Source organism: Amphiprion ocellaris, chromosome 21, assembly GCF_022539595.1.
Source record: "Amphiprion ocellaris isolate individual 3 ecotype Okinawa chromosome 21, ASM2253959v1, whole genome shotgun sequence".
NCBI classification, from domain to species: domain Eukaryota; kingdom Metazoa; phylum Chordata; class Actinopteri; family Pomacentridae; genus Amphiprion; species Amphiprion ocellaris.
Genome location: NC_072786.1, coordinates 23,492,778 through 23,512,863, shown reverse-complemented (window position 1 = coordinate 23,512,863; position 20,086 = coordinate 23,492,778). Strand labels below are relative to the sequence as shown.

The 20,086-nt window shown below is 42.2% G+C and overlaps 1 protein-coding gene across 1 annotated transcript; it reads left to right on the top strand.

Moving 5' to 3' along the window:
* The first annotated feature begins 7,684 nt into the window (after positions 1–7,684).
* slc38a2 (solute carrier family 38 member 2) lies at positions 7,685–19,009 on the top strand. The gene is made up of 16 exons (XM_023290411.3): positions 7,685–8,008; positions 9,222–9,354; positions 9,457–9,538; positions 9,634–9,749; positions 11,664–11,737; positions 11,840–11,932; positions 12,289–12,364; positions 14,107–14,189; positions 14,371–14,429; positions 14,808–14,951; positions 15,051–15,130; positions 15,227–15,327; positions 16,244–16,368; positions 16,460–16,604; positions 16,702–16,799; positions 17,074–19,009. Exons 2-16 carry the CDS (start codon positions 9,230–9,232, stop codon positions 17,188–17,190), a joined length of 1,518 nt encoding a protein of 505 aa, XP_023146179.2. The 5' UTR covers positions 7,685–8,008; positions 9,222–9,229; the 3' UTR covers positions 17,191–19,009.
* Positions 19,010–20,086: the final 1,077 nt, after the last annotated feature.

Below are 20,086 nucleotides of genomic sequence, written 5' to 3'. Positions count from 1 at the left end.
GGCGGGGAGGGATGGTGTTAGTGATCCGGCCTGGACGCAGGAGGGGGGCTTGGTGGGAGATTGGCCAGGTTAGATGTGATGTACTGAGAGCGATTCAGTTGGTGAGTGGGCAATGGACTTGCATAAGGAAATGGATGGCTGCCAGGGAGGTGATTAGCTGTGGGGTGATCGGGTACAGGGACTGTATGGGAGGGTCGCATAGGGTGACTTTCCTTAATGGTCAAGCTAATTCGAAGCAAACTTTAAAAATACCACAAAAAATGCACACACAAAAAAGGAAAATGCGAATTAGTCTAGTTTCCATTAACTGCTTTGGAGTGAATCAACTCTGCTGCATAGTATCATCAGACGGTGGCAGTATAGGCAACATTACACATCGCTGCAAAAAAAAACAAAACAAAACAGTTATTTATGTGCGGCTAACTGTTTTCAAAAAAGTCCAAAAGTTTTCAATGCAAACTTTTTCTGTAGCCATACTGTGAAATGCGCATCAAAGAAAAGTGACACAGGGCTGAACGGCAGTACTCCGCCAAGGATGCTCAGTCGTTGTATCATTTCCGATGAATGAAATCTTTAATGAAAAATGACCTTGTGCTGACTGCAGGTATGTCATGCATGTGTACGTTATGTACGGATACCAAATCACATGACCTAAATCTAATCACTTGGTCCTTGTGTCATTTCTGACCTTCCCTAAAAATTCCATGCAAATCTGTTAGTCCGTTTTTGTGTAGTATTGCTAACAGAAAGACAGACAAACGCACAGCGATCGTCAAATAACTCCGCCGCGTTCTTTAGGGGAAGTAAATATGTCTAGCTGAACTGAGCCCATCAGATGTCAGAAATCTCAGGCCTTAACTAATACATGCCACTAACATACACCATGCAACCATAATGCATCACCCATTTTGAGGACAGCTGCTGAAGGAACAACTGGGCAATGTGCAATAACTATACTATGAGGATGAAATGTGCACCGGCATGTGGGCGTGCAGCATACAGCTCAAACCAGTTCAACTAGCTGCTGGTTGCGTTAATGTTGTAGATCCTGTTCAGGCAGCAACAGACATGATCTACATTAACCTTGAATGTTACATCCGCATTCATGCAAGCATTAACAGTAAAGGGATGGACTATTTGAAAACTGAAAGTAATTGTTCCATAAATATAAGGGAAATGTGTTTACTTTTTAGGATCACAGTTAATTCAGAATATTGATACTACTAGTCATGCAAACATTTGTTTTAAATCATTGGTGATGCTGCTGCAAATTTGCAGTGGGCTCAGATTTTCATATGCAAATTAGATTTGTGGTAAACTTGCAGTAGACTTCTGGCTAACTTTGTGGCAAACTTCATTGGTTAGCTATTCTCACTTTATCCTTCAGTCATGTTGGAGGGTGGAGTCTGTTATTAGATTAGCCGTTCCATCACAGAGAGAACACATTTACACCCATGACCAATTTAGAATCACCAATGAATCTACCATGTGTCTGTTTGGACAGTGAAGCACTGTAACGCTACTCCTACGATACTATATAAAGCTACATAAAATATGTGAAATATAGAGTTGTTAGCAGAGGATTACTAGAAGTTTAGCGCTACTGGTAAGCTGTGGTTGAACCCCTAGTGAACGTTTCTCAGTGGAGCCGAACTTCTCATTATTCCCAGATTATTCTTGAGCATTGGCTACTAGAAGTCAACACTGGCAAACTTGTGACAACATTTTTTGCTAAGTAATGCTTTTTCTTCAAATCAGCCACAAATTCATCACAAATGTCGTATGAACATTGTTTCCTTTAACATTCCTCTCTCTAGCACAAGGAACTGATGTCTCGTCTGTCTCTTCATTGTGGTCGGGTTGTTGTGCTGCTTTTCCTTGAGCGGGTTGAAATGAACTTTTCACTTCATCTGAAAGGACGGCACACTTTATTTAAGAAGACATTTAAATTTGAGCACAAATTAAAACGGCACTGAACAGTCAGAGTTCCATATTTTAAATAATCCTCCTCAAACTTTTAATGAAACTTGGTCAGGGTCAGCAGGTCAGTTGTGTCATATCTTAAAGCAAAGGATGTAGCCTTCTCTTTCAATTTCCGTGACAGTTTCTAATCTTTCTGTTTCTCATGAAATCGCTGTGGTTTCCGTTTGTGACACTCTGTCAGGAAGTCTGATTTTTGCTGCGTTTTTCCGTACTTATGGCAACATCACCTATCATCTACCGACAGACCAGACGTCTACGTTTCATGTCATTTTCTGCAAAGGTGTGTGCAGGCAAATTCCAGTAGGATTTGTTTTGAGCGCATACACCCATGAAAGAGAGCTGAGCGGCATTGTTGCAGGCTTTACAGACAGAGGCAGCTCATTTATGCTACAGTACGGAGTCTCAGTGCAGTCGTTCAGATCCAGGCAGTGTTACAGTGAAAGCCTTGTTTCTTAAACTTCTCAGAACTGGCTCTCAATGTACTAGTCAGCCGCCGCATGACAAAGTCAACGTTATTAGAGGCAGCTGCAGCAGTTGGAGTTTCTGATAGAAACTGTTGTGTCGCCAGAAACAGGCTATAATTATAGTTAGGAGGAAGTGTAATGAGTGTTTAGTGAAATGAGAATTGAGAACTTTCACCTTTTTTAACCTGTAGACCTGCCCTTGATTATCATTCTGACCTCATCCTCTCTCACCTGTCTGGCTGCCAAAACTCAGAGCCAGAACATGCCCCGTGCAAATCTTCTCTGTATATGTTAAATTATGCATTATTTCTGTCATTATTTTCCATGCATGTGGATGTGGCTAACGGGGGAACCGGTGTCCAGACCCCGACACCCTCCCGCTGCCACCCTTGCCCCCGCTCCAGTTTCCTGATCCGTCTTAGATGTGCTGGGTCGAGCTAAAGCCCCAAACAAAGGCTCACACACAGAGAGCCACACACAAACCTACTCATGTGTGACTGAAGGCACAAGAATGCAAATGTGTGTGTGAGAGAGAAACGGGGAGATTGTGAAGAACTGCTGGCGAGAGCATCAACACAAACGGCCTTTCACTTGCATGTGTCACTTCGACATCCAGAGTGTGGACATTAGTTCACTCTCTCTTCCTCCTCTGCTAGGTTACATGTCATATGAGTACTGAGGGAACGGAAGTCATCTCTTAAATCAGTAAACCTGCCTTCCTCTGTTGACAGACTAAATATACATGTTTGTATATAAAATAAAGTGTCTTCTGCATCACACCTGAAGGACACATGCCATGGAAAAAGAACTCTGTGTGTTCTACTGTTTGTTTTGGATGAAACTCATTTATTACTCCACCAAGGAACGGTGGAGTTACGTGACGATCGGCGTACGTTTGTCTGTTTGTTAACAACATTACTCAAAAGCAGGCAAACAGATTTGGATGAAATTTTCAGGGAAGGTCAGAAATGACACAAGGACCAAGTGATTAGATTTTGGCAGTGATGCAGCTTATAGACTGATTTGTTATAGATTTCTGTATCATTGCTAGAAAGCGGCGCAGCGTCACTGTAACCATGACAACAAGTGAACACTACGTCAGCTGCTTGCTGATGATCACATGATTGTGATCCTACTACAAATCCACCACTGCAGACTTGTCAGGACTTATCTGTCGGAAAATATACAAGGAACAACTGATTAAACTGTGGGGGTGTTTCTGAGTCCAGTCAATTCCACCACCCGCTACATACACTACCAGTGAAAAGTTTGGACACACCTTCTCATTCAATGTTTTTTATTTAATTATTTTATTCAATGTAGATCAATACAGAGGACATCAAAACTACAAAATACTACCTATGGAATTATGTTGGGAAAAAAAATGTAAATTTTCAGAAAATGCAGAAAATAACACAAATAAATGAAAAGCATCAAATGAGAAGGTGTGTCCAAACTTTTGACTGAAGTGCATTTAGATGATATGATTCGGTATCCGTACATAACGTCCACATGCATAGCACACGCCTGTGATCAATGCAAGGTCATTTTGTTTGTAGGTACATCTATATTAAATGACCACATTTTCTGGTGCCGTGATTTCTGCCACAAATTTTTTCAAGATTTCATTCATCGGAAACAATGCGACTGAGCAGCCTTGGCGGAGTGCTGCGCTCTGAGTACTTTTCTGATTGTTCCTGTTTTGTGTCTTCTTTGATTTACTCTAAAAATTTATCTTCTGTGAGGAGACAACTTTGTGATACATAAAAATCTCCTTTATCTTGACAGAAACCGGTTCGCTCTCAGCAGTGGAACAAGTGTAAGTTGAGCTGGTGTCACAAGATCACAAAGCCAAAATGGATATGAGGCAATGAACATTTTGTACAGCAGTTCAGGGTGTAAAGACATAATGACGTTGCATAATGTGTCCAAGAAGAAAGATCTCTTTCTTTGCAGCTGCTGACATTTCACCTCCAACTGAGGCAGATTCATAACACTGACCTCACACTGCACTTGTGTGCAATTTTCTGTTATCTTTTGATGAAATGAGCAGTTTGAATTGCGTCGAGTGAGTGAGTCTGATCATGCATCCTGCTGAAGAGCCCATGAGCAACGAGCTGAAACACCGTCACTGACTTCCGATCTCTGATTCTTACGCGAAGGAGGACAAGAACTCCCTGCAAGAGTCAGTCCACTGTCATCATTAATCAAGACACCAATACCAATGACAGTTACTCATTGTGGTAGCAGTGATACAAGCTGTACAATTTGTAGTAGTTGTAGAACTACTTCCTGGACCGATACTAGTTGTACTATTAGCAGTAGTAGTATTAATCTCAATAACAGTAGTTTCAGGAACAGTTTCAGCAGTAGAAATGGTAGTAATAATAGTAAGAAGTATAGTACAACCTGTGGTAGTCATAGCAGTAAACATAGTCTACCAGATGGTAGTAGTACTAGTGAGTAAAGTGTAAAAAGTTACAGTAGTAGTAAACGTACTCTACCATGTGGTAGTAATGCAAGTGCTATGCTACTCTAGTAAAACTATTTGTACTACTCCTACCTTCAGTGCAACTAGTGCTAGTAGGAAAGTGGTACAATTAGTTATTTTTTTAAAGTAGTAGTAGTGGTTCTGTAGTAGTAGTAGCACAGCAGTAGTCAAAGTATTACAAGAACAAGTAGTAGTAGCAGGAATGTAGGTAGTAGATAAAAGGCGTAACTATGGGGATTATCAGTAGTAGTACTGTTATGGTAGCAGCTGTGACAGTTCTAAAATTAAGTAATAGTAGTAAGAGTGGTTGTAGTGGAAAACGTGAGGAGAGCTGCAGTATTCCTTACTGGAAGTGTTTATATAGCAGCCATAAAAAAGTTGTAATCAGCTAAAGTTCAGAGTGGTTGGAACAGACGGAAGGTTTCATGGGTCACGTGGTTGGAGACAAAGGCCATCCATCTGCCCGCGAACAGACTGTTCTGCTCTCAGTCCGACCAGCATTAATATTAAACAGGAAACCGGAGCCGTGGAAAGTTTCACACTCACACATACACACACCTGCACCTGACCCAGCAAGAAAAGCCAGCAGCGTGAACGAGGATCAGGATGGTCACATGACGGCGTTTGTGCGTAATCTCCCTCAGACATGGAGGTCTGCTTTGAAGCTCCCCTCACTGGCTGATCTGGACTGACACCCATCCAGGACACTCCGAGTCCACTTCACCTCGAAATACTCTCCCGTGGCTCTGCGGTGTGTCTGTGGAGGTGGTGACACTATCCTGCTGCAGAAATAGAGCAGTCTGCTGGTAAATGAACAAATATTCATCACACTAAAATGTTAATCAATGCAGCAGTGATTCCCAGAGCAGTGCTGCAGTTCTTAGGATGTGACAGCTGAACCTGATGAGTCACAAATCACAAATGGTGCTGTGTGATGTAGTCAGCTAGCTGGCAAAGAGATCTAAACAGCCAAGAGTAATGAACGTGGGTTAAATGGTTAGGGAAGAAGTAGCCTTACAAATTGCAAATAGTGAGCTAAAACTAATAAATGATGCTAAATGATTAGAATAGACTGCTGGAGGTGATAAATAGGAACATGAACTACATGATGAAATGGATAAAAGTAGGCTAATGACTAAACAGATGGAATAGATAGGAAAAAGCAACTGCAATAGCTACATAAAATGTTGGAATAAAATAAAACACTAGCTTACAGTTTCACAGATAAATAAGTAACAGACAGTTTGCTGAAATGAATAACTTGGAGTAATGGTTGAAATAGCTAAAAAAAAAATACATGATGAATGGTTGGCAGGTTAACAAGTAAACTCCTTATAGGTGAGTCTCCCTGTCAGGTAATTCATGCTAACAGGCTACTATCCAAATGAATGGGGAGAGAACTTTAATGTCAGTGGTCACTGGGACATTAAAAACTGTATGTGTAGAATCGACAGTCACATCTGATAAAAACTGCGGAAAAGTTGTGACTTTGCTCTAAAATAGACTTTTAAAAACATTTTTCCCCACTGTGACACTACGCATGTGCACAGTTTCATCACAACAAGCTTGAGGGAATGACGAAATTTATGTCATGTAATTGTAGATGTGTAAAGTAGAACCCCAACATTCAACTGTTACCACTGGTTTTTTGAGAGGAAAAATTTACTTTGAAGTTACAGAATTGTTCCATAGACTTCTATACAGAACTCTAAATGGTGAGTCTCGACGCTAAACTGCTGAAATGAGATGTTAGAAATGCTTCTAAAAGTATAAAATCGACTGTTAAAATAGGTTACCTTGCTAAAAGTAATGGATACGTGGTTGAAAAGACAGATATATGGTTGATGCTACTTTCTCCAAGTAACAGATACACGGTTGAAACTTGCAGCTTCTACTTGAGGTCATTCAGGCCTGTTGGGGTTCACCTACACCACCATTCAAAAGTTTGGGGTCACCCAGACAATTTCATGTTTTCCATGAAAACTCATACTTTTATTCATGTGCTAACATAACTGCACAAGGGTTTTCTAATCATCAAGCCTTTCAACACCATTAGCTAATACAATGTAGCATTAGAACACAGGAGTGATGGTTGCTGGAAATGTTCCTCTGTACCTCTATGGAGATATTCCATTAAAAATCAGCTGTTTCCAGCTAGAATAGTCTTTTACCACATTAACAATGTCTACACTGGATTCATCATTCATTTAATGTTATCGTCACTGAAGAAAATGCTTTTCTTTCAAAAATAAGGACATTTCTAAGTGACCCCAAACTTTTGAATGGTAGTGTAAGTAAAATGGTTGGATATTCTGCCCTAGAGGGCAAATGTTCATGTTACAGCCATTAGAATGAAACATTACAACTTCTTGTATTGGAAGTACAGAAAGGCAGAAGGCATAAAAATGAGAGTATGTCTCATGTTGTGACCTTCTAGCAGCCTGTCTTCTAACATCTCCATACAGATTCAGTTGTCAGATAGGTTGAGAACATTTGTCTGCCTCAGTGCCACATAGTATTATCGTGGTTTCTCGTAATAGCACCTATTGTTAAGTGTTCCGTGGCTGCTTTTCCAGAGGGAGAGTCTCTGGGTCAGAGAGTGTGTTTGTATACAAAACCACGTCACTGCTGTGCATAGAGTCTCCTCCTGCTGACTCCTCCTCTCTCCCCCATTCCTCCCCCTCCTGTCTCCTTTGGGCTGATGCAATGCTCATCTTTATAAAGAGTGAGTCTCCACCCCTCCTCCAGCAGAACAGGGTCTTCTCTCCGAGCGCGCCGCATCTCTGGGATTTTGGTTTTTATTAGTCAATAAATCCAGATTCTTTTAGCTTTTACGCGTCTCTCGGTTTATTCTAAGAGTCTGTTTTTTTGGCTACTTGAACCGCTTCAGTGTCTGTTTTAAATCAGATCCTGCCTTCTAATAAGCCTATCAATTCATCTTCTATTCATCTTACAAATAACCCAAATAATCTCAAGGATCAGCTGATTTTTGTGAAGAAGTCGTCCGGACAGTTGCAGTTTCTTTGGTCACTGAAGGGATTTTACAGGCGTCCTGCCACATCTTTACAAGGTAAGAATGCCGGCATCTTCTCATGTGCTGATGGCTGTCAGGAAAATTACCGGGTGTGATCGACTCAGTCTTTGAACTAGATCTCTAGATATCACGATTTAACGCTTTTTGGTTTTCTATTTATACAATCACCACATCATTTTCTGTCTTTATGTTCGATTTTGAGTCACATTTAATCCAACATACATGTTACCGCCTCTGATGAGCTAATCATCTAGAAAAAATTGCTCTATCACCACGTATAGATCTTATTCTAATGAGCTAAAAATTTATTTACTGAAAACCTGGAGGCGTCCTTTCTTAGCAGGTCAGAAAGCCTGGTCCAATGAATAAATAATGAAGCGGTGTGACAGTGATGCTGCAGTGCTGGACTCGTGTCTGGAGGTGGAAAAACGGTGTCACTGCCACACACACCAACAAACACATTCTGGTTGAAAGGGAAAACGTGTCACAGTGTCTCTATGTGTCCTAAATTTAAAAAAAAAAATTTTAAAAATCCCCTAAACATCAGCCGGGTTTGAATGAGAGCGCAATCCTCTGCGCAAAATGGAGAGCCATGCCCATAAAGGGACAACACGTGCCATTGTTTCCACTGGAGCCGGCCATGGAAATAATGTCATTAAATGGATCTGGCTGTGCGCCTTTTGGGCTCTGTGTGGCTCCCCGTGTGCGTCATATTCATCCAAGAAGAAATGTGTGAATATTTAAGGATGCCAAATTCAGAAAAGCTGAAAGCATGAAGCTTTATTGTCGCCTCATTTCTGATCGAAGTTTAAAGAATGTGACGTGTCCAGAAAAAGACGCGGACACACCCTGATTTCATTCCACTTTTCAAATGATTTCGGAGGGAAATGTGCGCAAAGTCAGCGGCGCGTACTGCGGCTTTTTTTTTTTTTTTTTTTTGTCATTCAGCATCCAGAGTGGAGCTGAGGTGATGCCGGTCTGGTATTTTTCCACTGCCGGTGCGTCACCCCCCTCCCTCCTCCCCTCTCTCCGCTCCTCTTCCTCCTTCACCCCCTCCCCTCGCTGAAGAGAAGTCACATGACCGCGGACCGAAGCGGAGGGCTGCGGCGCGCGCCCGCTCACTATAATATTGATTATTCTAGGGGGGCGCGTGAACGTGGGGCGAGATGGAGATGACGCAGGAGGCAGAAATACACAAACACAGTAGAAAAAATAAATACATTTGCTCTTCTTTTTTTTCCTCCCCCAGTTTTAAACATGCCCAGTGAGAAGCAGCCCACTGCCAGAACTGAGATGAAATGTTTAAACGCTGCGCACGAAGACGACAGCAGCAGCTCCAACAGCAATGAATACCCTTATGTGAAGAAGGTCCCACTGGACGGGTACGGCTCATTTACTGATATGTCAAAACATGAGGAAAAAAATCAACCTGTGCACTTCACACGAATCCGCCTCACTTCTTCTTTTTTTCTTCCCTTCTGAAGCCAATACCCTGACCTGGACGCAGAGAGTCAGAACTTCCTCCCTGAACACAACCTGGGCAAGAAGAAGTATGAAACTGAATATGTAAGAGCTTTTCTCACCTCCCAGCACTTTTATCAGCTATGTGATGTGTGATTTCCCCTCATCTCCTAACTGTGAGTGTTTCCTTCCATGCTCAGCATCAGGGCAATGCCTCCTTTGGCATGTCTGTCTTCAATCTGGGCAACGCCATCATGGGCAGTGGCATCCTGGGTCTGTCCTACGCCATGGCCAACACTGGCATCGCCCTCTTTGTGTGAGTATCCGCTCTATCATGCAGGACATGAAATATTAATTCTTCATTTTTAAGATGTGTTCATTCAAAGGAGGGCATCAAAGGAAGGCAACAATACAGTCAATAATCAGGGCGGGGTGCAGAGTGGACCGAGAAGACAGAAGTCAGTGAGGGTGGCTTTTGTTTCTTCGTCCAAATCAAGCTGAGGCAGGTGTGGTTGTGTCTGTTGCACCAAGGTCACAGATCATGATGTACCATGGCTGTGTGGAACTGTGTTGATTCAGCAGCAGGTCGACCCTGAGGGAGGCAGATTACACCGGGGTCAAAAGTTTGCCCCAGGACAGCTGAAGTACTCTCTATCATGTTTGCTGTAGATAAACGCGTGGAGAGAAAGTTCTTTTATAGCGGGAAGAATTAAACAAATAGCTCTTCTCAGGGCAAACTGGAAGTTTCTATAGAGCGCCCCCTGCTGGTTATTCAGTGCATTAAATTAGCTGCTAATTTTGCAGCTTATGTGAACAACTTAAGCCATTTTACATGATGTGGCTGATGGATTTCTTCAGTTTTCCTCCTCTAACTCAGTTTTGCCTTACTCATACGAGACACGGTGTCTTAAGAGGTCGAAGGTTTTACTACCACTCAGGCAGCATCTGGTAGGACTGATCCCCAAGCAGCTTATCATCTCCAAGATCCAACCTGAAGCTGTCAGGAGGCAGAAGCCAGTGGAAAAACACTGGTGCTAATGGAATAATTGGGAAATAGTAATTATGTGAACATGGTAGAATATGAACGTATGCCTCAGTAAAACATGGGTGCCACCAAATGGCAGTTGTGCTTCACAGTTACAGGGAGTGGCAGGAGAAGCAGCTTAGACAAGCTAATCCTGCTGCATTAAGGCCAGAGTTATGCAAACGGAGAGATAATGTACGCTCACATGAGATCATGAATGGAGCAGAGCGTGGTTCTCTCTCAGCCAGCGACTGAACTATCTGAGCTCTGCATCTGCAGGAAGACGGAGATTACAACAGTTTAACAGCTGACGTAGATGGGAGTGTTTCTAGTTGCTCTATCACTGACTAATACGTGATAGCTAGGATTTTACATGTCTGTTTGCATTTTGAAACATTGTCTAGTCTAGTGTTACTACATTTGCTGAGAGCTAACCAGCCTAATGCAGAACAAACTGACTGAAAGGTCATACTATACTATATATTTGCTGAGCTGCAGCGTGTAAAGCGATAAGATAAAAAGACAAATTATGTCATAGGCAGGCAAGTGGCCACTCAAGCAGCTGGACGGTCCCATGCTGAGAGGAAACGTCTTTGCAGGACGAGTCTCTAATGGTCAGGAGATTCGTTTTCACCTGCACTATTAATACCCTGAACGCAGAGGCGTTAAAAGCATCCTGTACAGGGAAACCTTTCGTCCTTTGCTGATGCTGCTCAGACTCAAAGAACCTGCAGACTGATGCTGCTTTCAAGGTCTTTGCTGATCAGGCCCACAAAATGGGAGAAAATGCAGGTTTTTGCGATGCTAGATGATTTTCCTCTGAAAATCTGCAGACTCCTGAGTATCAAAGGCAACGCTACAAACTGCTGACTCTTAGATATGAGGAACAGTTTCATGACAAAAGCGGAAATCTGGTGAAAGCACCTCATCCGACAGGTCCTTTCCTCCTGAAGATAAACAGTTGGAGACATTTCATGACTGAATGGATGAACGGCATCTTCAGCAGCAGCAGCACAAGAGTATCTGACCTTCACGTTAGCCAGCTGTCGATGTGTTTGTTTACCTCCATTAGGAAGATACATTTATCATTCGGTTGGCCTTTAAAGTCCCATGTTCAGCAGGTTCATCATTGATTTGGTTGTTTTTTTCCTTGTAATTGCATCTGGAGTCGACACACAGTTAAAGATCGCTGTGGTGTGTTTGCAGGATTCTCCTCGTGGCTGTCGCCATCTTCTCATTGTATTCTGTCCACTTGCTGCTGAAGACGGCCAATGAAGGAGGTGAGTCTGTCAGAGTTATGTGCATCCAAACTTTCCAAATGTTTCCTGATGTCGTTTTCAAATTCTAAATCTGCAATTCTCTGGGTATTTTTCTCTCTAAAGGTGCTCTGATTTACGAGCAGCTGGGTTACAAAGCCTTTGGGATACCTGGGAAACTGGCAGCTTCCTGCTCCATCACCATGCAGAACATCGGAGGTGAGAAACTGTTGCATTCTCATTTTTTTATACGGCTTATGCAGCTATAATTGAGCCACTCTTCTGTATTTATCCACCATGTGCTTATCCGACGAGCTAAACACTGCTCCTCTGTGTCTAAACTGAGAGCATGAGGGGGAAAAAAACAATCCTGGCTGATGGAAACCAGCCTCTGTTTGTGGAACACAGAGTAGCTTCCAGTAAAAACTTGAGTCATTCCACAAGCATGTGTGAAACTCTCAGCCCCTGTTCAAATATTAGCCAGCACTATTTCTGTAGTGGAGTCTCCTATATGAACATGACTTGGCTTATTTTACAATGAAGTGTCCTAACCGGGGTTGTTTTTGCCCTAACAGCCATGTCCAGCTACCTCTACATCGTCAAATACGAGCTGCCCCTCGTCATTCAAGCTTTTACGGGAACCAACAACGGGTGAGTTACTAAATCCTTCAGTAGCTCTCAAACACCTGCAGGTTGGAAACAGATGTGTTTCTGTACACACTTCCAACAGCTGTAGCAGTTTCAAGTGAAAATGACTGATTTGACTGTCTTTAAAGCCGTCATGTGGAGTTCTCTTGTAAACAAACAAAAGCCATGTTTACAAAATGGTAGCCCGCTCATAAAAACGCTGCTCAATAGCACCCCCTAGTGGTCAAAATGTAAGAGGGTAGCTTTAACTTTCAGCAACAGGATGAATCATTTAGGGCTTCACAGTATCAGTACGAGTCGTTTGTTTGATTTACACATTTCAGGGGATTTATTCAAAATTGCAGAATTAAAAAATAAACATATTAACATGAAAATCAATCAAAAATCTATTTGAAAAGTCTTGATTTTCCTTGACTGAAATAAGAGTTCATAAATAATTTTATATAACTAATAATATTGGTAGCAGATTTTTCACATACAGCTGAACACTGATGTTTTATGAAAAGTCAGAGGATAGATCAGCATTAGACTATTTATCAGGCAGCCACAGCTATGAACAAAATGCCATTAGGGACGAGTTTACATCCCAGAATGAGTGTTTGCAGTGTGAGCTGGGGCTCTAAATAATGTGAGGTTTTGGTGTTTAACTGAGGTGTGAAACAGGAGAAATGCCTGGCAGCAGCACTCGAGGTGAAGTAGCACATCAGCAAAATGGCTGTCGGTTGTTTTTCAAGTGCTGCGTGTGAAAGAAGGTGAAGCAGCGTCTTTGTGCTGCTGCTTGAGTAGAGCAGGATGGAGGCAGTGCGTGTAGGAGGGTGTCTGGACGTTTTAAAGGGACGGACAGTCCTCGGTCTCTGTGTGCCGTCCTTCAAAGAGCCCTTTTAGACGACGCAGCCGGTGCCGCATCGAGACAGAGCGCGGGATGAGCTCACTGCGACCCCGCTTCAAGTTTAAAAAATTAATGTGGCTGGGCTCCTCAGTGCTGCTTTGTTACGTCTATTTCTGTGGCCGATGCAGTCATCCTGCAGGCCGGAGCGTGTCAGCTGACACCCAGATGCTGGTGAAGCTTCGGCTTGATGAGATGTGTCAACGCAGCGGCTGAGATGTTTGATCAAGAATGAAGCTGAGGAGGGAGGAAAGGAGGGTCCTGACAGAGAAGTGGATTTAATGTGATGTTTTCAGCACTGAGCGTTCAGTTTTCGAGCTAATTAGTTCACAGTGCTGCTGATTAATCAGTCTGTGTTTGGAGGAAGATGACTGAGTATGTGATCAAAGCAATCGCAAGTCTGAAGTAAACTGACAAAAAAATAAAAAACAAATGTTAACTTGTCAACAGCCGACACTACTAACATTAAAAATCATGCATTATATAATGTAATTTATAATGTGTTTGTACATTTTGAAGCTTTGAAGTTGTTTTATACTTCAAATTACATGAAGATGAAAGGGAAAATATGACAGAACATGGTACATTTCATATAGAACACGGCATAAAAATGATATACTAAGCACAAAAAGTGCATAAATTAAGGTTATCTAATGATGCAACTGTATAATTCATAAATAAATAATAACTCTGATTTAGTAGTGCAATTCCAAATAGTTGATAAACCTAAAAAACACATGTAGGTTCTTCAAAAAGACTGAATATTTCTCTGCAGTGAGTTAACTGTTCATGTGCTAGAACAGAAAGAAAAATCTCATTGTGTTGGTGACACGCTGACATGTTCTGTCCTGTGTTTCAGAGAATGGTACAACAACGGAGACTACCTGGTGCTGCTGGTGACGGTTGTCATTATCCTGCCCCTCTCACTTCTCAGGAACTTGGGTAAGAAGTGTGCTAACATCAGATGCATTTCGAAATAGAGTTCAGGTTAGAAGACAGTCTTCAGAAGTCCGTAAGATGTTCACAGCTTAGAGTGAAGTGATAAAAGTGGAAAAAGGAGCATTCCACAGCTTTAAACCAGAAATAGCTCACACTCATGTTTGTGTTTTGCTTCCCCCCACAGGTTACCTTGGTTACACTAGTGGTCTGTCCCTCCTCTGCATGGTGTTCTTTCTTATTGTGGTAAGTGTGACCCATCTTCCTCATTCCACGACTTGTTTTATTTGGCACATTAATGAGCGTGCTGTTCCACGTGGGTCTTTGTCAGAACATGATGTAGTTTCCCATGAAATCCTCTCCCTCCCACTAAAAACAGCAGGAATCTTTTATTGGGAAATGCAAAAAAACACAGCTAAATAGTGGGGCTTCCTTGGAATTTCTGTGTCTAAGATGATGTAGTCACAACATTATCACAGCAACAGAAACACCTACTGGATTTCAGCCCAGAAGCACCAGATTATTTAACTTAACATGTCAGCACAAACCCTCAGAGATCCTGCATTAAATGGTTTTCTTTTTAAATCAAACTGTAAACCTAAATCTTGCCCTCCGATCTTCCAGGTGATCATCAAGAAGTTCCAGATCCCGTGCCCTCTGCCTGCTGCCTTGGATTCTATAAACAGCAGCTTACCTGATCCCAACTCATCTGCCGTGGGCTACAGCGATGACGCATGCAGGCCCAAATACTTTGTCTTTAACTCACAGGTAAAACCCACAAAACAGCTGGAGAACTGGAGTAAAGCCAGTGAAAGCATTTGTAATCTTTGGGTGTAAATTCTGAATGCACTGTTCTGTTTTTTCCAGACTGTCTATGCTGTTCCTATCCTGACCTTCGCCTTCGTGTGCCACCCCGCCATCCTGCCCATGTATGAGGAGCTCAAAGAGTCAGTACCTGCTGCTTTACTTTTACTCTTCAGTCCTTTTTTTTTATTTTGGCTTGGTGTCTAAATGAAGCATCCCCTTCCCTCTGTCCTGAACAGTCGTTCCCGCAGAAAGATGCAGGGTGTTGCCAACGTGTCCTTCCTGGCCATGTTCATCATGTACCTGCTGGCTGCCCTCTTTGGATACCTGACCTTTAACTGTAAGTATTTGACCACGACAAGCCATGCACTGAATAATGTAGAGTTGCCGGAATTATTTCAATTTTAATCGTGTTTGTAGTAATGTCTACAAATGTCTAACGGTGTGGGTTACAATTAGTCATTGCCTGAATGTTAAATAGAACAGACGATCGATCATTCAAGGTTAAACAAAGACGCTTCCAGGCCTAAATAAATAATGAATGTTGAAGCCTGTTATGCAACGCTGTGAAAAAACACACACCTGATGCAGCTGACCAGAATTTGTCGTTATCATGACTGGAACATGTGAGAAACAGGACAGAAATGTTCCTGGAACGTCATTCCAGTTGCACAAGAGTATGATAGTGAGCACAAACTTCCTGAAACCTGCCTCAGTGTTGTGTTCTGTATGAGATGTGGGAATCCATCATTGTGAAATCTCACCTACTTTTCCACTTTAAGTGCTCAGAAAGTTCCGGCTCATCAGGACAGTGAAGCTTAAATTCACCACACTAACATGCTCACAATGACAATGCTAGCAGGCTGATGTTTAGCAGGTGTAATGTTTAAGATGGTTGCCATGTAAGGCTAATCATGTTAGCATTCGATAATTAGCACTAAACACAAAGTACAGGTAAAGGCCTACATGTTGCTTTATTTTTATTAAAGCTTTGCATTTAAAACATTGAGTATTTCCATTAGCTTAGTATAAAAAAAACAGGACTCAGCAGTTAGCTTAGCTTTCTGTTTGCTCTGTCCAAACACAAAGTAGAGCTGAGGCAAAGAAAAAACTTAGATGCTAGGCCTCACATTTCTTCCTTTTCATGAGAGCTACTGATACAAAGACTGTTTTAAGTAAACTGTGCTTGACCTTGAAGTTTTTATGTATAAATATGTCACACGTGACTCAAGTGGATCTGCTCTCTTTCTCTTTAGCAAACGTGGGCCCTGAGCTGCTGCACACCTACTCTAGGTACTACAAGTTTGATGTGCTCCTGCTGATCGTCCGTCTGGCTGTGCTGACCGCCGTCACCCTCACCGTCCCCGTGGTGCTCTTCCCTGTAAGTGTCCAACAAGAAAAGTCTCTCAGAGTACTGCTCAGTACAAATATTAGTAGTTTACATAGGCTAATCTCTGTCTCTCTCTCAACAGATTCGTACCTCTGTCAACCACCTCCTGTGCCCCACTAAGGACTTCAGCTGGGTCCGTCACACCGTCATCACCGTGGTCCTGCTGGCTGGCACCAACGCCCTGGTCATCCTGGTCCCCACCATCAGGGACATCTTCGGCTTCATCGGTGAGCATCTATGAGTGGTAATGTGTGGCAACGTCATCCAGAGACTGACTGAAAGACATTGTTGGGACTAAAATGCCACATTTCTTCTCTCCATCAGGTGCCTCTGCTGCTGCCATGCTTATCTTCATCCTGCCCTCAGCTTTCTACATCAAACTGGTCAAGAAGGAGTCCATGAAGTCTATGCAAAAGATTGGGGTAAGACGTAGTTTTGGAGCTTTAACTTCAGAATCAGATACCACTTCAATGTCTGTGTGGTAAACATGTAACTGTGGTCATTAGCCACAAGTCATTTCTCATGCTATGCTAATTAGCTGCTGGCTCCAGGTTTATACTGAACAGACAGCCTTTACCGTGGGATCGATCTTGTCATGTAACTGTGGAAACAAAAGTAAATTTGTCACAGATTGTCGAACTTTCCGTTAAAGTGGTTGAGCATATTCAGTAACTGTGAAATGGTTTCCTTCTCCAGGCTACAGCCTTCCTGATATGCGGCTTCATCGTCATGATTGGCAGCATGACCCTGATCATCATGGACTGGATCCACAACGCCTTACCCAGCCCGGTCACGAAGGCCGACGGACACTAAAGCTCCAGGTCTCCTGCTGCGTCCTGCCGGAGGAGAGGAAGCTCTCAGCGCCGGGCTGCTACGAACGCGCAACCAAGATCGAAACGCATTGTAACAAAGAAAAACACAAGAACTCACTTGATGCTCGGCTTTGACTTCCCGAGCAGCAGACCATGCCATTCCAAGAGAATGTATCCGAACTTTGTACAGTATGCTGTTATAGACCACAGAGATGGTGATTTGTTTTTTCTCTTTTTTAATTGTAACTTTTTTCATTGTCGTTTTTGCTCGTTTTTACTCTTAATGTTATTATTTTGTAGTTACGGTACAGCTGAAAACAAATATTTGAACATGCCTCATACCAGAGATGATACAGAGTCCAAAATGCAGCTTACGCTCAGGTACAGTGTTGTGTGAGTTTGAGTGTGGCTGTGACCTCCGAGCTCGGCAACAGCAGATCTCCTGGAGACTGACAAGAGGCAACAGACTTGAAAGTTTATCCTCCTCAATCCTCAATGACGGTTAAGTTCCTTCCAACAGTTTTGTTTTATTGTTAATATTTTTCCTTTTTTTTACTTTGCCAAAAATGTATTTGTAAAGCATCTTTGTACATTGAAAAGCACTTACAGTTAGCACACTTGTCAGTTTCACAGGCGAGGCCTACAACACCGCCTATTCAGTATTCGTACCAAGGCTCTGTGACCTCGCTTATAGTGTCAGCTTTCCTTGTAAAACCATGCATCAGTCTACAGAACCTGCCTTTTCCAACTCGACACTGGGGTGCACGGAATCTCACACCGGGACTTTTGTCAAAACTGTATGGACTCTTTATAACCTGCTGAAGATCTTGTTGGAACAGCGTGCGCAGCGACGACACTACTGCTTGGAGAAGGCTGACGAGCCTCCCGGTTCTGCCTCCCCTCAGGGGGTGGGGGAAACATAACATTTTTTCTTTATGGGAGAATACTTTGAATTTGACCACGTGCTGTGGTTGTAATATACCTGTTAAACTTGCAAAAAAGAAAAAAAAAAAGCTAGAAGAGGTCAAGTGTGCTCTTAAATGCCGACAACCAAACGACGGCACAGAAAGCTGAGGGTGTTACAGTACTTTGAGTGTTTTTACATATGGTTGCGCAGGTTAGTGCTTTCAGAATGTTTCACAATGAAGAACACAAGAGCTCTGTGCGGACTTGTTTCCTGCCGAGATGAGCCTGTCATCAGACGGTGCACTGTGCTTCCAACACTAACGCATCACCAAACTGTTATTGTCCAACATCTATTTATGGAAGACCGTGAAATCAATGTAATTTAATCTATTTTACTATATTTATATAATATTGTATGTATATATATGTGTATATATATATCTATTGAGTTCAACTGTATATATGCTTTGTTTTGTTTGAATTTTTTTTTTTTTTTTTTTTACAATAATGCATTGGAGCTGTAAAACAAAAAAAAATACCCAAAGTGGTGAATTTGTGATACTAAACTAGCTCCGATACGCTGGAGCTTCAGCGGTTCATCTTCGCTAAAACTGACTGAACTGTCCTGCTGTGCTGATTCTCTGTAGAAAACTGTGTTCAGCGTGGAAGCCACTGATACAGCAGCAGGAGCAGGAGGCTTGTTTTGTTTTTGTTTTTTTTTCCATTTTGCCCCCTGAACACAAACTCGGATCAGCGTAAGGTTCTTTCCGCACATCTCGGTTGGAGAGTATGTCAACCATCTCTTGACCTCAGGAGCAAAGAGGGCTTTGCCCGTCAGTGTTACACTCTTGTTTCAATGAAACACTATGTATATCCTGTAATTAATGTCCAATTAAAATCAAAGATAACATACAGCTTGGAATGTTGGTGCTCTTTGTGTCCTGTTTCTTTTTGTCTTTGAAATGTGGTTCATGAGGACCAACTGATCTTGGTCCTTGTTCATGATGTTGAAGGACTTCTGAACATCTGATCAAATGGTTTTAAGCATGCTAGGCAATAGAAGCCACTAGGGGGCGACCAATATTACAAAAACAGCTGTAACTTGATTTTGAATAAAAGAATTTTCAAAAGAAAATGTCAGAACCATCAAAATATCAATCAAAATTACACCGTAGGGGATAATTTAACTGAAAATAATTGCCCTGTGCTTTAAAATGACTTAGATGTAACTACACTATTGCTTCTGTAAGAATGTGCAGATTTATGAAGATTTTCAAGTCAAACTCTGACCATACTGCTTTAGACCTGGACCAGCACCCTGTGATTACCAGTTAAAATCATAGTTACGCTGTAAGTATAACTGTGGTGTTTTCTCAAGTGTGTCAGCTTGTTTAGTCTTGAAAGCGTTTGTGACTGTGGTTGATGAGAACACAAAGCTAAAACTGATATATATTTTTGATTTCAAAAAAAAAATCCTATCCTATGTGATGCTGAATTACTCTGACTTTCACAAATAAAGAGCACATAACTATGGGCCAGATTTACCCAAGAGAATATTACGATCACGAAGCATGGTGAAATATCTTTTCTTTTGACAACGCTGCCCCCCAGTGGTCATGAGAGGAAGCTCCACAGCTGGAAATTTTAAACTTCATGTCACAAAGATTAGCTTTAGAAGTAACTCCGACTGCCAGAACCATCAGTGAGTGATAAAAGATTCCAGTTAGCTATCAGACCACTTCACACTCCTGCTCCTTACATTCACAAAGCTTGTTTAGTTTATGGAGCTTTCATCAGAACACGTTAGTCTCATCAGGTGGTTTAATGTGTTAAGCTGCGCTTAATCTACTGCAACGTGTCAACATGTTCTCAGTGAAAAAGACCCAACTACATTAGATGATGGAGCTGCATCCACCATCAACACAAGAACCTGATTGGAAACAGCTGTGTGGGTGGACAGGGCCTTTAATCATCACTGCCAACAACTAGGT

Coding starts and splice junctions, on each gene's coding strand:
- slc38a2 (XM_023290411.3), top strand. CDS start 9,230: ATGCCCAGTGAGAAGCAGCCCACTGCCAGAACTGAGATGAAATGTTTA. Junction 9,539..9,633: donor AGAAGTATGAAACTGAATAT/GTAAGAGCTTTT, acceptor TTCCATGCTCAG/CATCAGGGCAATGCCTCCTT. Junction 15,328..16,243: donor TGGATACCTGACCTTTAACT/GTAAGTATTTGA, acceptor CTTTCTCTTTAG/CAAACGTGGGCCCTGAGCTG.